Source organism: Anolis sagrei, chromosome 7 (assembly GCF_037176765.1).
Source record: "Anolis sagrei isolate rAnoSag1 chromosome 7, rAnoSag1.mat, whole genome shotgun sequence".
Lineage (NCBI taxonomy): Eukaryota > Metazoa > Chordata > Lepidosauria > Squamata > Dactyloidae > Anolis > Anolis sagrei.
Genome location: NC_090027.1, coordinates 16,553,751 through 16,575,303, shown reverse-complemented (window position 1 = coordinate 16,575,303; position 21,553 = coordinate 16,553,751). Strand labels below are relative to the sequence as shown.

General features: G+C 41.6%; 1 protein-coding gene across 4 annotated transcripts in view; it reads right to left on the bottom strand.

Moving 5' to 3' along the window:
• The window catches only part of FEZ1 (fasciculation and elongation protein zeta 1), a 63,833-nt gene that overhangs the window by 8,812 nt on the left and 33,468 nt on the right, over positions 1-21,553 (bottom strand). For 2 of the 4 annotated variants that reach the window (XM_060787206.2, XM_060787203.2), the window contains 5 exons: positions 12,246-12,414; positions 8,208-8,231; positions 5,271-5,542; positions 3,587-3,667; positions 152-227 (listed from right to left, as the gene is read on the bottom strand). In XM_060787206.2, the coding sequence (XP_060643189.2) occupies positions 152-227; positions 3,587-3,667; positions 5,271-5,542; positions 8,208-8,231; positions 12,246-12,414 (622 nt within the window). The remainder of the gene's footprint in view (positions 1-151; positions 228-3,586; positions 3,668-5,270; positions 5,543-8,207; positions 8,232-12,245; positions 12,415-21,553) is intronic. The other 2 variants (XM_060787207.2, XM_060787204.2) reach the window with 1 other exon arrangement.

Sequence of the window (21,553 nt, the reverse complement as noted above, 5' to 3'; positions counted from 1 at the left end):
TGCCATACAGCCCAGAAAACTCACAGCAACCCAATGCTGTATTTCTTGAAAACTTACTTCATTAGAAAAGACATCCAAAAAGTAACATTTTAAATACGTTTTAGAAACAATGGATTGTAATAAACACAACGTATCATGGTTAAGAACTTACTATTTGTAAGCATCTGTAAGTCTTCGACGGAGAGAGGCACTCCATTCTTCTCATATGGAATCACTGTGTTCAAATACTGGAAAGAAACACCACCATCAGATCTTAATCCATTCCACCCAGAAGAATCCTCTATCACTTCTTTTGTTGCCCAAAGCAAAGGTTAAAAATGGTTCAAGAAACTAGTTTTTGGTTTGTTTGGGTGACATCCTGTTGGGAAATTCTATCATTGTAAGCCAACTTACATGCAATCATGCAAAGTTGAAATTCACCAAAGCACAACATTCACATCCTCAAGGGGGGAGATCTAGTTATGCCATTGGGACCCTTACACAAGCAGATCCAACATTTGGGGCCATTGTACCCCATGTCCCATTGCACAAGTCTCCTGATGCACAATGTACTCTGGCAGCAACCAGCCAGGCTTTATTCATTTATTTATTTATTTACTTATTTACAGTATTTATATTCCCTCCGTTCTCACCCCACAGGGGACTCAGGGCGGATTACAATGTACGTATACATGGCATACATTCAGTGCCATAGACACACAACATATATAGACAGACACAGAGGCAATTTAACATTTCAGCTTTTCTTGAGGGTATTTTGGCCACCAGGGGAGCTTTTCCTCACCGACCATTTGTGACACTGATGAAGTGCTTCCTCATTCTTTGCATGCTTGCTGGAGATTTTTATGGCCTCGTAAATTAGTTAAATTTGCCTCCCCACATAAGTGGTGCCTACATTTCCTACTTGACAGATGCAACTGTCTTTCGGGCTGCAAAGGTCGACAGCAAGCTACACAAATTGGTCAGACGCTCACTCCGATCAAGGCTGGTTTCGAACTCATGACCTTTCAGTCAGTAGCGATCATAATAATAATAATAATAATAATAATCTTTATTTATATCCCGCCACCATCTCCCCAGTGGGATTCGGAGCGGCTTACATGGGGCCAAGCCCGGACAACATATTACAACAAAATAAAACCAAAGTATAAACAACAAACAACATCATCAAAATTACATAGAAAAAAAACAGTAACAAAATAACATTCCAATAAACACAATCACAATAACAATGGGCGGGCCACATGTACAGGATAAAACAATTAAAAGACTCTAATGAGATAAAAATAGGAGCAGGCTATTTGCAGGGAGCTCATAAAAACACACAGAGTTGTGAAGCTAAACTTCCCATTTGGAGGGCGTGTATTCCAGTGGCAAAAGTGTTCACAAGACCAATGGTGTCATGTTGTGCACCTACTCGCTAAAGGTGCAGCAGAAGAGCCAGGTTTTAAGGTTCTTTTTTAATGTTTCTAGAGAAGGGGCTTTCCTGATCTCTCCCGGTAATGAGTTCCAGAGTCAGGGAGCCACAGCGGAGAAGGCTCTCTCCCTTGTGCCCACAAGACGAGCTTGTGAGATTGGTAGGGGCGAAAGGAGGGCCTCCCCCAAAGATCGAAGGGCCTGGGTAGGTACATGGAGAGAGATACGGTCACAAAGGTAGGTGGGTCCCAAACCGTTTAGAGCTTTATAGGTGATAACTTGCACCTTGAATTGGGACCGGAAAATAATGCAGCTGACTCCTAGCCAGCTGTGCCACAGTCTCACAGCTTTGAAGCTGCAAGGCCATTCAATGCTAATCAAGGTGTCCAATTGCAACATTCACATTTGCTTCAAGCAGACAAGACTTCTTTGCATCTCTATTGTGCATTCTTACAACTAACTGACACAACTGTGTATCAATTGCGGTGCACCGTCAACATGAAATTATGCATCATAGCCTCTGCTGCAGAATCTTGCCCACTGGGTGTTTTGAATGTGCTAGTGTATACATAAGTTGCTCTCTTCAGTCAATATGACAAGTTGAACTATTCCTGTAAATATTTTGACATATGTTTAGAGATACATGTCAAACCATATGATAGATGTTAATCCAGGCAAGCATCACTCAACAGAAGGGATAGGCAGGGTCCCCACCTCTGTTTTCTTTGTATTTCTCATAGAAGAGGTATGGTAATCTGCAATGGGTATCTTCAGGTAGGAGTATGAGGATGACTGTTCTCCTACATACATATTATCCCCTGAAAATCCCTGTTTTTCCTGTCCTGCTTGACATTTTTAACTATCCTCCCCATTTACAAACAACCCTCCAGAGTAAAAATATTGAGCAGAGTGGAAATGCAAGGTTTTAGAGACCTTTCCAAGGGACAGGGACTGGAAAGGATTAAACACATCCACCAATCTCCCTCCTGCATCCTAAAATTCATCATCATATGTAATTGTAACCCCTTCAGAATGTATTGTATTCAATGAGCCTGTACCTCAGCTATGTTCTTTATTTCAGCCATATTGTTTTGTTATTGTTTACAATTGTGACTGTTTTTATATCTTTATATTTGATGTTTTTAATCTGTTGTGTTTTATTTGTAATTTTTGGGAAGTTTGCCCCAATTCTGTCATTGGTGGGATTCAGATTGCTCTTTGATTGTAGGTGAACTATAAATCCAAGTAACTACAACTCCCAAATGTCAAGGTCTATTTCCCCCAAACTCCATCTGTGTTCATATTTGGGCATATGGAATATTCATGCCAAATTTGGTCCAGATCCATCATTGTTTGAGTCCACAGTGCTCTCTGGATTTGGTGAACTACAACTCCCAAACTCAAAGTCAGTGCCCACCAAACCCTCCCAATTTTTTCTGTTGGTCGTGGGAGTTCTGTGTGCCAAGTTTGGTTCAATTCCATCATTGATGAAGTTCAGAATGCTCTTTGATTGTAGGTGAACTATAAATCCCAGCAACTACAACTCCCAAATGTCAAGGTATATTTCCCCCAAACTCCATCTGTGTTCATATTTGGGCATATGGAATATTCATGCCAAATTTGGTCCAGATCCATCATTGTTTGAGTCCACAGTGCTCTCTGGATATAGGTGAACTACAACTCCCAAACTCAAGGTCAATGCCCATTAAACCCTTCTAGTGTTTTCTGTTGGTCATGGGAGTCCTGTGTGCTATGTTTGGTTCAATTCCATCATTGGTGGCATTCAGAATGCTCTTTGATTGTAAGTAAGTTTTGAGTGATAGTCACTTCATGGATTAGTAGGTGTCCTGTGGTCAAATTTGGCAGCAATTCGTCTAGCGGTTTTTGAGTTGTGTTAATCCCACAAACGAACATTACATTTTTATTTATATAGATTATTATTATTATTATTATTATTATTATTAGCACAAAAAACATTAATAAGAAAAACAGGGCCTGAAAGAAAATGTTTAGTGAGAAATATTACTGTTCAAGATTCTGTTTCATACCTATCCTTTGTTCCTCGGTTTTCCATTTCCTCCCTTCAACAGGCAGTATAACAAAAAAAATTATATCCACCGAGAACGTACAGTACTACAGATAAACACATCTCATTAATAATTACACTCACCTGCTTATCTGCTGCTGAGTTCCCAAATGTCTGTCGGATTCCAGTCTGCAGAATGTTTGAGATACCTTCCATACTGAACCGCTATATGGAAATGAAAACAGAACATGATAGAACACAGGCTACTGGATAATTGTCAAATCCTTTGAACTGGGGAGAAGCATCTGCTAGTACACCAGGTATTTGGACTTCTATTCCCTGGAAATCAGTGAACGCAGGCATTTTTTAATATATTTTTTTTAGTGTCAGAAGCGACTTGAGAAACTGCAAGCCTCCACCACACTTCAGGGTGGAGAGTTCCACTGCTGAACAGCTCTCACAGTTGGGAAGTGCTTCCTAATGTTCAGGTGGAATTGCCTGATGAAACAAGATTTTTTCTTAGATAACTGTTGTGTGTGTGTGTGTGTGTGTGTGTGTTGGGAATCAGCCTGTGTTTGTGTTTCAGGATCCTGATGTGGGAAATGATGAGGGAAATTATGAGAGAAATGATGGTGCTGAGGATGAGGTACAAAATGGAGATGGTTTGGTCAATGGTTTTCAGGCAGACAATGACAGAGAGGCCCCAGTGCAAAGGGCAGTTTCTCATGAGAATATTCCTGCTGGGCCTAGCAATGATAGTTTACTCCCTCTCTCTGTGAGCTCTCAAGATTTGGGTTTGGAAAACAATCTGACACCTGGGAATTTTAATGAGCAGCCAGATAGAGAGATAAAGAATAGGCAGCTGGAGATTAGCCAGGATCGACAGCAAACTCAGTGTTTACATCGCTCTGAAAGGCTTCATCTGATAAGGGGTAAATGTGGGGAAAGCAAAACCAATTTCTGAGTTTTGGGATATAAGGTTTGCCTCAAGGAGAAACCTGTTAGATCAGGCATTGTTTGGAAATCAATTCATATACCATGGAAATCCTGTTCAAGGGGTCTTGTTCCTGTGGAGTTTTTTAGCCTTTTGGATTGTCTTTGCATCCTGTTGATTCCTGTCTGGATAAATGCTGTTTTGGATTGCTTTTATATTGGGTGTGGACATTGCTTTGTGTTACTACCTGTTATGGACTTATTACTTTTTGGAACTTTCTTATTTTCTTACAACCATTTATTTCTTCTGGATATTTACTAAGCTTCAATAAAAGAAGATTTGTTTATTCTCTCTTTGTGTGGTGTGTTTTAAAGTCAGAGGGCTTTTTCTGACCTGGAGTGCAACAGTGTATGTGTGGAGCAACTTGAGAAACTGCAAGTCGCTTCTGGTGTGAGAGAATTGGCTGTCTGCAAGGATGTTGTCCAGGGGACAACATCCTTATTTTGATGTTTTACTATCCTTGTGGGAGGCTTCTCTCATCTCCCCGCATGGGGAGTTGGAGCTAACAGGGAGAGCTCATCCTTGCTCTCCCTGGATTCGAACCTCCAACCTGTTGGTCTTCAGTCCTGCCAGCACAAGGGTTTAACCCATTGCACCACTGGGGCTCCAGGATAAGTGTGCAAAGATTATACTGCCCAAGAGGCAGCACATGTGCCATGCTGTTTGTGAAAATATAACAACCAGACGATCAGCTGTGGTCATTCATTTGGGGATTTTGCACAGCATTTTCGAGGTTGCTTTTGGAATGCAAACACAATACAGTAATAGAGCCTTAGAATCAACCCCAGCCCTCTATTTACTGATAGAAAACATATTGTGCAATGTTTCACACACCTTGAGAGGCATTTGGGTTGCCCTTTCTATCCGGCTGCTCTGTAGACTCAGCCCTTTCTCTTTCCGTCTCCTTTTCATCAGCTCTCTGTGCTCTTTCTGCTTGTTCTGGACTTCCATCAACACTGTGATGAAGGAGTTCTTCACCTCCTTCTCGAATTCCAGCTCATCCCGCCGAGCCAGCTGCTGCACCAGTTCCTCTGAGTAGTCCCGGATCGCCCCCTCGACTTGGTCCAGGAGCTCCGAAAGCTCCGAGGAGGACATGTGCCCCAAGCCTTTGGAGAATGGGAAGAGACAGGCACACAGGTAAGTGTCAGTGGGAGCACATGGAAAAAGGAGAGTGGGTGACCCAGGACATGTTGCCTTGTGAAACATAGAAGCACAGGGCCCTCCCTGCCCAGCATTTTTGTTCTAAGGCATTCAGAGAAGGAGAACCCACTACCTCTCTTGGAAATTAGTTCTACTGCTGAACTGCTCTTATTGCAAATAAGTGTATTCCGATATACAATTGAAATCTAGTCTCCTGAAACTTAAAATCATTCAATCTTGCCCTCTCCTCTGGGCAGCCCTCCATTTTTTTAAAGCAGTGGTTTCCAACCTTTTTTGACCAGGGACCACTTTGTTCAGGAACCACTTTGACCAGGGACCACTTGACCAGAAACTACTTGACCACAGACCACTTTGATCAGGAACCACTTTCACTAAGGACCACTTGACCAAGGACCACTTTGATCAGGAACCACTTTGACCAGGGACCACTTGGCTAGGAACCACTTTGACCAGGGACCACTTTGACCAAGGACCACTTGACCAAGAACCACTTTGATCAGGAACCACTTTGACCAGGGACCACTTGACCAGGAACTACTTGACCACAGACCACTTTGACCAGGGACCACTTGACCAAGGACCACTTTGATCAGGAACCACTTTGACCAGGAACCACTTAGCCATAGACCACTTTGATCAGGAACCACTTTGACCAGGAACCACTTAGCCATAGACCACTTTGATCAGGAACCACTTTGACCAGGGACCACTTGACCACAGGCCACTTTGATCAGGAACCACTTTGACCAGGAACTACTTCTCCACAGACCACTTTGACCAGGGACCACTTGACCAAGGACCACTTTGATCAGAAACCACTTTGACCAGAGACCACTTGACCAGGAACTACTTGACCACAGACCACTTTTATCAGGAACCACTTTGACCAGGGACAACTTAAGCACAGGCCACTTTGACCAGGAACCACTTTGACCAGGGACCACTTTGATCAGGAACCACTTTGACCATTGATCATTTTGAACAGGAACCACTTTGACCAGGGACCACTTTGATAAGAAACCACTTGACCAGGGACCACTCTGCAACATTAGTACCAAAAGGTTAACAAATCAGTTTTTGGTCAACTTTAGATTCAGTTTGGTTTTTTGGGATGCTGATTCATAAAATTGTATTGGATAGACCACATTAGCTCTAGTTTCTGATACAGAACATATGCCATCCAGTAGTCGCCATCTACTCACCCACAGGAAAGCATATTTAATAATCTAGAGCTGTGGACCTGATTTTAGGTCTTGCGGCCCACCAGTGGGACACGGCCCACAGTTTGGGAACCACTGTTTTAAAGTGTGAAATCATGTCACTTCTCAGGCTTGCTCTACACTGCCACCTAATCCAGATTATCAAAGCATATAACCCACACTATCTGCTTTGAACTGGGTCATATCAAAGCAGGTAATATGGATTATATATGGCAGTGTAGATGGGGCCTCAGTCTACTTTGCACCAAGTTGAACATGCCCAGTTCCTTCAACCTTCCCTCTTATATTATGCTCTTTGTGCCTCTTCACATCAGCATTCTTCTCTAAACCTGCTCTACTTTGTATCCTTCTCAAAATGAAGCACCAAGAATTGAACACACTACTTGACTGGCATAAAACATAGTGGGACTATTACTTTTTTCAATTTAGGCTGGATCTACGCTGCCCTATATCCAAGGATCTGATCCCAGATTATCTGACAGTGTAGACCAGGCATGGGCAAACTTTGGCCCTTCAGAAGTTGGACTTCAACTCCCACAATTCCTAACAGCCAATAAGAATCCAAAACACCTGGAAGGCCAAAGTTTGCCCATGCCTGGGCATATAATCCAGTTCAAATCAGATAATCTGGGATCAGATCCTGGTTTATAGGACAGTGTAGAAGGAGCCTTAGAAATGCGTCTCTTAATGCAGCTTAGGATAGCATTCACATTGCTGGCACATGTTGTATTTATGAACAATAATAACCCCAGGGTCCTTTTTGCATATAGTACTACTGAGCCATGTATCATAATACTATAACTATATTGTCGAAGGCTTTCATGGCTGGAATCACTAGGTTCTTGTGGGTTTTTTCGGGCTATAGGGCCATGTTCTAGAGGCATTTCTCCTGCAGGCAGGCGAAACGTCAGGAAAAATGCCTCTAGAACATGGCCCTATAGCCCGAAAAAACCCACAAGAACCTAATACTATAAGTGTTTACTATAATCTGTATACTATAATCACAACTTGTTGCAACCTGTTTTGTATAATTTGCTAGTCTGAATCTTCCCTCTCTTTCTGATTGGCATAGCCCTAGGGTAGCCCAAGGCCCCTTCTGCACTGTCATATAATCCAGATTATCCAATCAGATAATCCATATTATCTGCTTTGAAGTGGATCATATGAGTTTGCACTGCCATATAATCCAGTTCTAAGCAGATAATCTGGATTTTATATGGCAGTGTAGAAGGGGCCACAGTTATAGTCAGTAAGTGATATTTTGCCTTGGTTTAGTTTTTCACACCAAGGGCTAAAAGCCTCACAATTGGGCTAGAAGCAATGATATGTGATTCTATTGACTTGTATGTTTCACTTGGGCAGACTGTTGGTTGTAAGAATTGTAACTCACCCCAGGCTCTAGGGATGGGGCAGCCTATAAACAAATAAACCAGTGTTAAAGGACAGCATAAACCAGACTCTTGAGTTCACATTATCATTATTTCCGAGTGTTTTTGAGATCCCACAAGAATGGGACAAAGACAAGAACATCTCACATTTCAGAGTACAATAACAAAATCACATCCTATTCAGTGACAGGTAAAGGGAGTAGATTTGTGTGTGGATCACAACTCCAAGCACCTGTCAGAATTGACTACACTAACTAGGTCTGGCAAGTGATGAACTTCAGCAAAATCAGAAAAGAGAAAATTGCCCGTGATCTAGTACGGAGGACCCTTCCACACAACTGAATACAATCCCACATTACCTGCTTTGAACTGTGATATATGGCAGTGTGGACTCAGATAACCCAGTTCAAAGCAGATATTGTGGGATTTTCTGCCCAGATATTCTAGGTTATATGGCTGTGTGGAAGGGCCCTGAGTGACCCAAGATCAGCATTAACATCTTCGTATTGTCAAAGGTTTTCATGGCAGGAATCACTGGGTGGTTTGTAGGTTTTTTCGGGCTATATGGCCATGGTCTAGAACAGTGGTTCTCAACCTTCCTAATGCCACGACCCCTTAATATGCTTCCTCATGTTATGGTGACCCCCAACCATAAAATTAGTTCCATTGCTACTTCATAACTGTCATTTTGCTGCTGTTATGAATAGTAATGTAAATATCTGATGTTTTTTTAATGTAAATATCTGATGTATTTTCATACACTGGGCCAAATTTGGCACAAATACCCAATACACCCAAATTTGAATACTGGTAGGATTGGGGGAGGGTATTGATTTTGTCATTTGGGAGTTGCAGTTGCTGGGATTTATAGTTCACTTACAATCAAAGAGCATTCTGAAGCCCACCAACTATGGAATTGAATCAAACTTGGCACACAAAACTCCCATGACCAACAGAAAATACTGGAAGGGTTTCGTGGGCATTGACCTTGAGTTTTGGAGTTGTAGATCACCCACATCAAGAGAGAAGTGTGGACTCAAACAATGATGGATCTGGACCAAACTTGGCAGGAATACTCAATACGCCCGAATGTGAACACTGGTGGAGTTTGGGGAAATGAAACTTGACATTTGGGAGTTGTAGCTGCTGGGATTTATAGTTCACTTACAATCAAAGGGTATTATGAACCCCACCAACGATAGAATTGGGCCAAACTTTCCACATAGAATTCCCATGACCAACAGAAAATACTGTGTTCTGATAGTCTTAGGTGACCCCTCTGACACCCCCCTCGTGACCCCTCCAGGGGTCCCGACCCCCAGGTTGAGAAACACTGGTCTCTCCTGACGTTTCGCCTGCATCTATGGCAAGCATCCTCAGAGGTCGCAGGTTCGAATCCGGGGAGAGGCGGATGAGCTCCCTCTATCAGCTCCAGCTCCTCATGCGGGGACATGAGAGAAGCCTCCCACAAGGATGATAAAAACATCAAATCATCCAGGCGTCCCCTGGGCAACGTCCTTGCAGACGGCCAATTCTCGCACACCAGGAGTCACTCCTGACACGACAAAAAAAAAATCCTCAGAGGTAGTGAGCATCCTCACAATCTCTGAGGATGCTTGCCATAGATGCAGGCGAAACGTCAGGAGAGAATGCCTCTAGACCATGGCCATATAGCCCGGAAAAACCTACAACAACCCATTAACGTCTTCAGTATTCAACATCACAAGGAGAAAATTGAAAAAGATGAAATGCCAGAGATCAACAATCAAGTCCCACAGTTTCTTTTGAATTGTTGTGTCTATGGAGGGAAGTACCAATAGTATTCCCTTCCCCCCCCCCCCTCCATTTTTTCCATTTTTAGTCTCTTGCATTGTTAATTTCCTTGCATAAGTAGGGCTGAAAATAGGGATGGGAAAACTGTTCAGAAAATATTTGAAAAAAGTCTTTTCTAAAAGTGAGAAAACCCTGACAAGGAGAAATCTGAATCCAATAAAATCTTCGCCGTTTTCTATACTCTTATTATGATTAATTTTTTTGGTATTTTAATTAAAGATGAAGAATTTTGCACTTTATTCACTCTCAAATATAGAATATTTTACTAGAGATAAAGATAGAACCACTAAGGACTAGATGGAAGTCACTAGAACATTTTTTACACTTATTATTTATTTATTTATTTATTTATATTTTTTCCTCTCACATTTTTATTATCCATTTCCTACTATCCTATCCTTTAATGTTCTCCCACTTTACATGTAAAAATTATATATATATATATATATATATATATATATATATAATTTACACACACACACACATATATATATACATACATACTCTTTCCTGATCCCTCCCGGTTTACCCATGTAACCCCTGATTACCCTCAATAAAAAATCTATATTAGATTTTTAGATATTAGAAATCAGAAACATGGACAGACTCACTTTCCTCATTTCAAAGAATAAAGGAACAAAAATGGAAGAAGCTGATTGGGAAAAAGTTACTGAATACTTGATACAAAAAAAAGAGGATTTTGATCTAATAATTGGAGAAAATAAAGAGAAAAAAAGATAAAAAGGAAGGGAAAGAAAAAGAAAAGAAGGAGAAGGAGAGGAGGAGGAGAGAGAGAAGAAAGGAAAAAAAAAAAGAATACCTATAGATGATACCAGGAAGTGAAAATATTGTTTTTCTTTCTTCTCTTTCTTTTTTTCTCTTTTCTTCTTTTCTTTTTTTCTCTGTGCTTATTTTGTTGGCATTTTTTTACTGCACTCTTGTCTCTATCTGTTTCTTTTCTCTTTTTTCTATTACAACCTAATTTGCACATCATTATTTACGCTTCGTTTTGTTATGCTTTTAAATGAAAATCTCAAATAAAGATTATTACCAAAAAATCTATATTAAAAGAAATCTTCATAGTTTGGGATTTATTCTGCACAAAACTGCACATTGCGCACAAAAAACAGTATTTTCTACATATTGTCGAAGGCTTTCATGGCCGGAATCACTGGGTTGTTGTATGTTTTTCCGGGCTATATGGCCATGTTCTAGAGGCATTTCCCCCTGACGTTTCGCCTGCATCTATGGCAAGCATCCTCAGAGGTAGTGAGGTCTGTTGGAACTAGGAAAATGGGTTTATATATCTGTGGAATGACCAGGGTGGGGCAAAGGACTCTTGTCTGCTGCAGCTAGGTGTGAATGTTTCAAATGACCACCTTAATTAGCATTTGATGGCTTGGCAGTGCCTGGGGGAATCTTTTGTTGAGATGTGCCTGATTGTTAACTCTCTGTTCTTTTGCTGTTGTAAGTTTTGCTAGCACTGCCAAACCATCAAATGCTAATTAAGGTGGTCAGTTGAAACATTCACACCTAGCTCCAGCAGACAAGAGTCCTTTGCCCCACCCTGGTCATTCCACAGATATATAAACCCATTTTCCTACTTCCAACAGACCTCACTACCTCTGAGGATGCTTGCCATAGATGCAGGCGAAACGTCAGGAGAAAATGCCTCTAGAACATGGCCATATAGCCCGGAAAAACTTACAACAACCCAGTATTTTCTACGCAGAAAATATTTCTGCGTAAAATAAGCTATTTTCTGGGCAGAAAATATTATTTTATGTGCAAAAACAACAATTCAGATTTTTTTTTTTTAGATTGAACTCCGAATCATGTCATGTCCTTAGAAAATCACATTTTCTGCTCCAGCAAAAGTCTTTCCTGAGCGTGACATTTTGATTTCTGTGCAAAAAAAAAGTCATGTGTGAACTTTGCATAGAATTGGTTATAAACCGTGCATAATCCTTGAAAACTCCATTTTTTAACATCTTTCTCCCAATAGGAAGAAAATTGTGAAAAACTTTTTCCTTGAAGAATGAAAATATTGACAAATGGCTGAAAAACACAACATGGAGATCTGCTATAATTGTATAGTATGACAGGAGATTGTCACTTGTCATTGAGGGTGACTGCGTGTCCTGTTTGAAGATGCATAATTGTAAAAAAGGGAAAGCAAGGGTGTGAAACTCTCCAGACAACTTCACCTTCATAGGACCAGTTGTTGTTGAGGGTTTGTGACAAAGCCTGCATCTCCTGCAGAAGGACTGAATCAGCCTGGCTGCTGGTTTCTCCGCCATCGTCTTCCTCCAAAATCTCTTCTTCCTCGACAGGGTCTGGTGAATTTTGCATCATCTCTTCAATTTCTTCAATCACCTGAAGGGGGAAAAAAATCCAGTAGCACCAAAGTCACTCAAGGATAATGTCTGGGTTTAGCACATGATACTATGGAAACGCAGCATCTTAAGAACACCCAAGCAAAACTATGTGGCGTATCTCTAAAGATGTACCAATGTTCATTTTTAAATGCTTAACACTTGGCTGTGGAAGGAAATATTTGAGAATCGATATCGGCCACAAAAAACCAAAAGTGAACGTCAACATAGAGATTGTGATGTAATCTTTCTGATGTGTTGTATTTTATTGCTGTACTTTTTTTGGGCTTGGCCTCATGTTAGCCGCCTCAAGTCCTCTTTGGGAAGATGGTGGTGGGGTATAAATAATAATAATAATAATTATTATTATTATTATTAGAAACACAACAAGATGAGTCCACAGCAGACACGCTGCTGGCTGTTGTATAGCATCACACGTTGGACATTCCCCAAGTGTCTAGGAGTGTGTGATGTATTGGCGAATAATGCGTGCAGATCCCAGTAAGGTGGCCTTTTGCAGCTGGCAAATTATTATTATTATTATTATTATTAATTACTTGAAACATAACAAGATGAGTCCACAGCAGACAAGATCACTCTGCTGACTGTTGTATTGCATCACAGTCCCAAGTGTCTAGGAGTGTGTGATGTATCGGCGAATAATGCGTGCAGATCCCAGTAAGGTGGCCTTTTGCAGCTGGCAGATGGTAATCTTGTCAGTGCCAATTGTGTTTAAGTGCAGGCCAAGGTCTTTAGGCACTGCACCCAGTGTGCTGATCACCACTGGGACCACCATTATTGTTGTTGTTGTTGTTATTATTATTATTATTATTATTATTATTATTATTATTATTCGAAACACAACAAGATGAGTCCACAGCAGACAAGATCACTCTACTGACTGTTGTATTGCATCACACGTCGGACTCTTCCCAAGTGTCTAGGACTGTGTGATGTATCGGCGAATAATTTATGCAGATCCCAGTAAGGTAGCCTTCTGCAGCTGGCAGATGGTACTTTTGTCAGCGCCAATTGTGTTTAAGTGCAGGCCAAAGTCTTTAGGCACTGCATCCAGTGTGCCGATCACCATTGGAACCACCATTATTATGATTATTATTGTTGTTGTTATAATAATAATAATAATAATTATTATTATTATTATTATTATTATTTGAAACACAACAAGATGAGTCCACAGCAGACACTCTGCTGGCTGTTGTATTGGATCACACGTCAGACACTTCCCAAGTGTCTAGGACTGTGTGATGTATCGGCGAATAATGCATGCAGATCCCAGTAAGGTGGCCTTTTGCAGCTGGCAGATTGAAAACTTGTCAGCACCAATTGTGTTTAAGTGCAGGCCAAGGTCTTTAGGCACTGCATCCAGATCACCTCTGGGATCACCTTAACTGGCTTGTACCAGAGTCTTTGCAGTTCGATCTTTAAATCCTCATATCATGTCAGCTTTTCCAGTTGTTTCTCTTCAATCCTGCGGTCACCTGGGATTGCAACATTGACAATCATACTTTGTATTATTATTATTATTATTATTATTATTATTATTATATTATTATTATTATTATTATTATTATTATTATTATTGTATTATTATTAATGGAGCCCCTGTGCCGGCAGGACTGAAGACCGACAGGCGGATGAGCTCCCTCTATCAGCTCCAGCTCCTCACGCGGGGACATGAGAGGAGCCTCCCACAAGGATGACAAAAACATCAAATCATCCGGGCATCCCCTAGGCAATGTCCTTGCAGACGGCCAATTCTCTCACACTAGGTCGCTCCTGACACGAAGAAATTATTATTATTATTATTATTATTATTATTATTATTATTATTATTATTAGAAACACAACAAGATGAGTCCGCAGCAGACAAGATCACTCTGCTGGCTGTTGTATTCTATTGGATTATTATTATTATTATTATTATTATTATTATTATTATATGCAAGCCGCTCTGAGTCCCCTTCGAGGTGAGAAGAGCGGGGCATAAATACTGTTAATAAATAGATATTTGAAACAGGCAGCATTAGGGATCGCTAAGCCTCGAACAGCAAAAGATTAATGTCCCGCAAAGCAGGAAAGTGTTTGTTATTGTTGCTGGGCAATATCTCTTGACACTAAGGTCTGGCTATTGGGCATCACAGCCCACCACAGAGCAATGCCATAAGGATTATATTTGGGTTTTGTAGACAAATCTATAGGCAATCCAAAGGTTCTGTGGCAGCATTAACCACAAGAGTGTTTCATCCTTCACAGAAGGAATGCAAGGCTTAGTATTAGGATGTTCCCATGAAGAAGAGTAATTGGCTCCTATATTGTTCATGGTTTTGTGACAAAGAGAATTTCAGCAGCTAATGCTTACACATTTGGCCAACACACATTTTGATGCCTCAAATGTTAGCCCTTTTTCTGGGTATATTTGACCGGCCGATTCCAAAAATGGCACCAGCTTTCCACTATCAGCTCTGGTTTTTGAGATACAGAAGATATGCCATCTACCAATCACCATCTTCTCACCTGTAGAAAACCATGATAACCATATCTAAGAGTTGTTGTGTGTTTTCTGGGCGGTATGGCCATGTTCCAGAAGCATTCTCTCCTGATGTTTCACCTTCATCTATGGCAGTGGTTCTCAACCTTCCTAATGCCGCAACCCCTTAATACAGTTCCTCATGTTGTGGTGACCCCCAACCATAACCCTAACATTATGAATCACCATGTAAATAATGATCTGCAGGACGTATTTTCATTCACTGGAGCAAATTTGGCACAAATACCCAGTATGCCCAAATTTGAATACTGATGGGGTTGGCGGGGGGATTGATTTTGCCATTTGGGAGTTGTAGTTGCTGGGATTTATAGTTATAAATTTATAAATTTATATTATTTATATTATTTATAGTTAACCTGTAAACAAAGAGCATTCTGAACCCTACCAACAATGGAATTGAACCACAATTGGCACACAGAACTCCCATGACCAACAGAAAATTCTGGAAGGGTTTGGTGGGCATTGACCTTGAGTTTGGGAGTTGAAGTTCGCCTATATCCAGAGAGCACTCTAGACTCCAACAATGATGGATCTGGACCAAACGTGGCACGGATATTCCATATGCCCAAATGTGAACACTCATGGGGTTTTGGGGAAATAGACCTTGAGATTTGGGAGTTGTACTTGCTGGGATTTATAGTTCACCTACAATCAAGGAGCGTTCTGAACCCCAACAATGATAGAATTGGGCGAAACTTCCCACACAGAGACCCTCACGACCAACAGAAAATACTGTGTTTTCTGATGGTCTTTGCTGACCCCCGACACCCCTTCGCGACCCCTCCAGGGGTCCCGACCCCCAGGTTGAGAACCACTGATCTATGGCAAGCATCCTCAGAGGTTGTGAGGTCTGTTGGAAACTTGGAAAATGGGAATGTCCAGAGTGGGAGAAAGAACTCTTGTCTGTTTGAGGCAAGTGTGAATGCTGTAATTGGCCAACTTGGTTATTATTTATTTATTTATTTCATGCCCTTTTACCCCGCCCTTCTCCCCCCGAAGGGGGACTCAGGGCAGCCTCACACAAGCACCATACGATGCTGTCAATTCGAAGTAGAAGTAAAGCATTAAAAACCGTTAAAACATTAAAAATCATTAAAACACATTATACAATTCATTAGACAGTAGATTACACATGCCGGTAAAACCAAATCCAAGTCTAGGCAGATTCAATGTCATAAATATCCTAAGTCTTTTTTCCAATTGCCGCTATTCGATTAATCAAATACCTGGTCCCAGAGCCAAGTCTTCAGTTGTCTTCTAAAGGACAGGAGGGAGGTGGCCAACCTGATGTCCCTGGGGAGAGAGTTCCACAGACGGGGGGCCACTGCCGAGACGGCCCTGTCTCTCATCCCCACCAACCGCGTTTGCAATAATGGTGGGATTGAGAGCAGAACCTCTCTTGAAGATCTTAAACTTTGTGATGGTTCGTGGGATGAGATATGTTGGGACAGGTAGCCTGGGCCAGAACTATAATTGGCCAGCTTGATTAGCACTGAATGACCCTGCAGCTTCAAAGCCGGCTGCTTCCTGCCTGGGGGATCCTTTGTTGGGAGGTGTTAGCTGGCCCTGATATCAGTTGAACTGATATGGATGCTTGCCATAGATGTGGATGAAACGTCAGGAGAGAATGCTTCTGGGACATGGCCATACAGCTCGGAAAACTCACAGCAACCCAATGGAGGCAGGGATTGCTGAAGTCACTGATTTGGCCCAAATGGTCAAATTAACATGGGTTCTAAAAGATAAGTTATATGGCCATGTTCTAGAGGCATTCTCTCCAGACGTTTCACCTGCGTCTATGGAAAGCATCCTCAGAGGTTGTTAAGTCTTACAACCTTTGATTATGCTTGCTGTAGATGCAGGTGAAATGTCAGGAGAGAATGCCTCTAGGACATGGCCATATAGCCCGAATGGCCAAAATCACTGGGTTGTTGTAGGTTTTTTCGGGCTATATGGCCATATAGCCACAAATATATAAGAGGCTAGAGCTGATGTGGTCTATCCAACGCAATTTTCTGATTTGGCCCAAATGGCCAAATTAACATGGGTTCTAAAAGAGAAGTTATATGGCCACGTTCTAGAGGCATTCTCTCCTGACATTTCACCTGCGTCTATGGAAAGCATCCTCAGAGGTTGTGAAGTCTCACAACCTTTGATTATGCTTGCTGTAGATGCAGGTGAAATGTCAGGAGAGAATGCCTCTAGAACATGGCCATATAGCCCGAAAAAACTACAACAACCCAGTGATTTTGGCAATGAAAGCCTTCGACCACATATATATAAGAGGCAGGCCCCACTAGCAAGGGGGGGGGGGGCTTAGGGGTTCAACCCCCCCCCCCCCCCCGGAAATGTTTCAGATTTTTTTAAAAAACCTGGTTTACTCATGAATTTTAACTGGTTAACCAAATCCCCCTGCTAAGTCTATGAGATGCAAAAAATCAAGAGTCCCTCCAGAACTGAAAGCACTATCTCAGGCAAATATTGACAATTTATTCACACTGTCATTACTTGCAGCAATAGCCGATGTAGTTGTTCTGGTACAGCTGTACCAGGAGCTCCAACTTTATTTGCTTTTTATTAAATGTTTGCTTGCAGTCCTAGGTTTCAGGGAATCTGCAGATAGGTGGCTTTTTTGGTTGCAGTCATAGGGCAAGTCACTTGTCCATCATTGTTAAGTTTTGGTCCCGCCCCTTGATCAGGGCAATTGGGAAGGGAAGGGAGCCATTTTTAGTCTCAGCAAGGTAAGCTTATGTATAGGATGTGTGCAAGCTTCCCCTGTACAAAAGCTTCAACCCTTAAGACCTTCCGGGGGAGAAAGGTCTTAAGAGTCTCCAAAGAATTTCCAGGAAAACAGCCCTAAAGACCAAAGAACTCCAGCTAGAGAACATCTACTGCCTTGCTGGTAGGTCCACTCGGCGTTCGAGACGCAGTTCGGCCTGGTAGCGGAGCCCACATCAGTAAGGGTTAGATTACAGTCAGCCTGGGAGAAGTTAAAAAGGGGATTTTTCTTGAAAGAAGAAGTTATTGAAGACAGTTGCCTGTCCTTCGTGGGCAAGATTAGGAATTCACCAGTTGCCTAAAAGCCTGGAATCATTTGCTTAACTTTACTGAAGACAAGAGAAGTTTCTGTTTGATTGTTCATTAATAAAAGACTTTGGTGTACTTCTCAAGCCATCTAAAGACTGTTTGTGGTGGAAACCTTTGAGAACTTCTCTTTAGGCCCCCTGGCTTCCCGCTGGGCAAAGATTGCACATCCTGTTCTAAAGACCATTATTTACAGGTCCAGCGCGCGACAGAACAGTAGTGAAGCAACCAAGTTGGGGGGGGGGGGGGGGAGAGACGTTGAATGCTCTCATTAAGGAGGCCAGACTTGGTGGAGGTGGTTGACAAGGGCGGAGATGCAGGCTATTGAAGGCTGCTCTGCCTCCTGCTGTGCTCTTTGCTACAGTGTTAGCTAAGAGGCAAGTTTCAACCCCCCCCCATGAAATTTTCAACCCCCCCCCTTCCCCGAAAATTTCAACCCCTCCCAAAAAAAATTTCTGGCTATGGCCCTGATAAGAGGCTAGAGATGATGTGGTCTATCCAACGCAATTTTCTGAATCTGCGCCCCAAGGAATGCCGAGAACAGGCCTAAAAACCAAGACATCACAAAAAATGTGTTATATAATAAGTTATATACTCTGACATGCCTACTTCTACATGACATCCTTTTTTTTCCCCATGTAAGCACCACGGTTTGAACGTTTGACTGTGAAAAATGGCAATGTGGTGATCAACACTGTGGTTGTTCAACATGGTTGTGTTTTTCAAAATAACTCAATCAATCCAAGCACGCTCACTGCGGAAAACACCGCCCGGAACAGCAGGGCACCGTAGCCACTCAATGAACTGGATATCATTGCCATGGAAACCAACAGAAATTCACGGATGCGTCAAAGAGCTGCACAGTATGGAATAAGCTACCAATATTAATGGCTCGCTCACTCCAAAAGCGGAGACAAAAACAACAATCCCACCGAGCCATACACTAAGCATTACATGTGAAGGAAACAATGGGATATTCTACAGCAGTGTTTCTCAACCATCCTAATGCCGCGACCCATTAATACATGACATTATTTCCATTGCTACTTCATAACTGTAATTTTCCTATTGTTATTAATCATAATGTAAATATCTAATATGCAGGATGTATTTTAATTCACTGGATCAAATTTTGCACAAATACCCGATATGCCCAAATTTGAATATTGGTATGGATTGATTTTGTCATTTGGGAGTGGTAGTTGCTGGGATTTATAGTTCATCTACAATCAAAGAGCATTCTGAACTCCACTAATGATGGAATCGAACCAAACTTGGCACATAGAACTCCCACAACCAACAGAAATACTGGGAGGGTTTGGTGGGCATTGACCTTAAATTTTGGAGTTGTAGTTCACCTACATACAAAGAGCACTGTGGAGGGATCTGGACCAAACTTGGCACAAATACTCAATATGCCCAAATTTGAATACTGGTGGGGATGGGAGAGGGGTGATTTTGTCATTTGGAAGTTGTAGTTGCTGGGATTTATAGTTCACCTGCAATCAAAAAGCATTCTGAACTCCACCAATGATGGAATCAAACCAAACTTGGCACACAGAACTCCCACGACTAACAGAAATACTGGAAGGGTTTAGTGGGCATTGACCTTAAATTTTGGAGTTGGAGTTCACCTACATCCAGAGAGCACTGTGGACTCCAACAATGATGGATCTGGACCAAACCTGGCATTAATACTCTATATGCCCAAATATGAACACTGGTTGGATTTGGGGAAAGTAGACTTGACATTTGGGAGTTGTAGTTGCTGGGATTTATAGTTCACCTACAATCAAAGAGCATTCTGAACTCCACTAATGATGGAATCGAACCAAACTTGGCACACAGAATTCCCACAACCAACAGAAATACTGGGAGGTTTTGGTGGGCATTGACCTTAAATTTTGGAGTTGGAGTTCACCTACATCCAGAGAGCACTGTGGACTCCAACAATGATGGATCTGGACCAAACTTGCCACAAATACTCCTTATGCCCAAATCTGAACACAGATGGAGTTTGGGGGAAATAGACCTTAACATTTCAGATTTGTAGGTAATGGGATTTATAGTTCACCTACAATCAAAGAGCATTCTGAACACCACCAATGATAGAATCAAACCAAACTTGGCACACAGAACTCCCACAACCAACAGAAATACCGGAAGGATTTAGTGCAGGGATCCTCAAACTAAGGCCCAGGGGCCGGATACGGCCCTCCAAGGTCATTTACCCGGCCCTCGCTCAGGGTCAATCTAAGTCTGAAACAACTTGAAAGCACACAATTACAACAACAATCCTATCCCATCGGCCAAAAGCAGGCCCACACATTCCATTGAAATACTAATATGTTTATATTTGTTAAAATTGTTTTTCATTTTAATTATTGTATCATTTTAAGTATTTTTTGCACTACAAATAAAATATGTGCAGTGTGCTTAGGAATTCATTCATGTTTTTTTCAAATTATAATCCGGCCCTCCAACAGTTTGAGGGAATGTGACCTGGCCCTCTGTTTAAAAGGTTTGAGGACCCCTGGTTTAGTAGGCATTGACCTTGAGTTTTGGAGTTGTAGTTCACCTACATACAGAGAGCACTGTGGAGTCAAACAATGATGGATCTGGACCAAACTTGGCAAAAATACTCAATATGCCCAAATGTAAACACTGGTGGATTTTGGGGAAAGTAGACCTTGACATTTGGGAGTTGTAGTTGCTGGGATTTATAGTTCACCTACAATCAAAGAGCATTCTGAACCCCACCAATGAAAAAATTGGGCCAGACTTCCCAGACAGATCCCACATGACCAATAGAAAGTACTTATCTTATCCAACCCTTTGCCATGCAACAATTTATGACTAAAGCATTCCTAAAAATGTGCATTCAGTATCTGTTTAAAGAAGGAGGGTCTGCCACTCTCTGAGGTAGTATATTCTGATGTGGAACAACTCTTACTGTCAGGAAGCTCTTCCTACTACTTAGGTGAAGGTTTTTTCTTGTAATTTCAATGTAATGGTTCATGTTCTGAGTTCTGGAGCAAGAAAAAGCAAACTTCTACACGATAATTCTTCAGATATTTAAAATGACTATCAGATCACCTCTCAGTCGTCTCTTCTCCAAGCTAAGCATATGCTGCTCCTTGTTCCTTAAAGCTCTTGGTTTCCAGATGTTCAGTCTCCTCTAAACATGTTCCAGATTGCTACTATTGTATAACCATTTTTATTTGCCATAGATGCAGGCGAAACGTCAGGAGAAATGCCTCTAGGACATGGCCATATAGCCCGAAAAAAAACCACAAGAACTGAGTGATTCCAGCCATGAAAGCCTTCGACAATACATTTTTATTTGATGTTGCCGTGTGTCTTGTATGTATTTTATTTTGTTTTATTGTAATTGCTTAGGCTTGGCCCCATGTTAGCTGCCCCAAGTCCCTTTGGGAGATGGAGGCAAGGTACAAATAAAGTTGTTACTACTGCTACTACTACTACT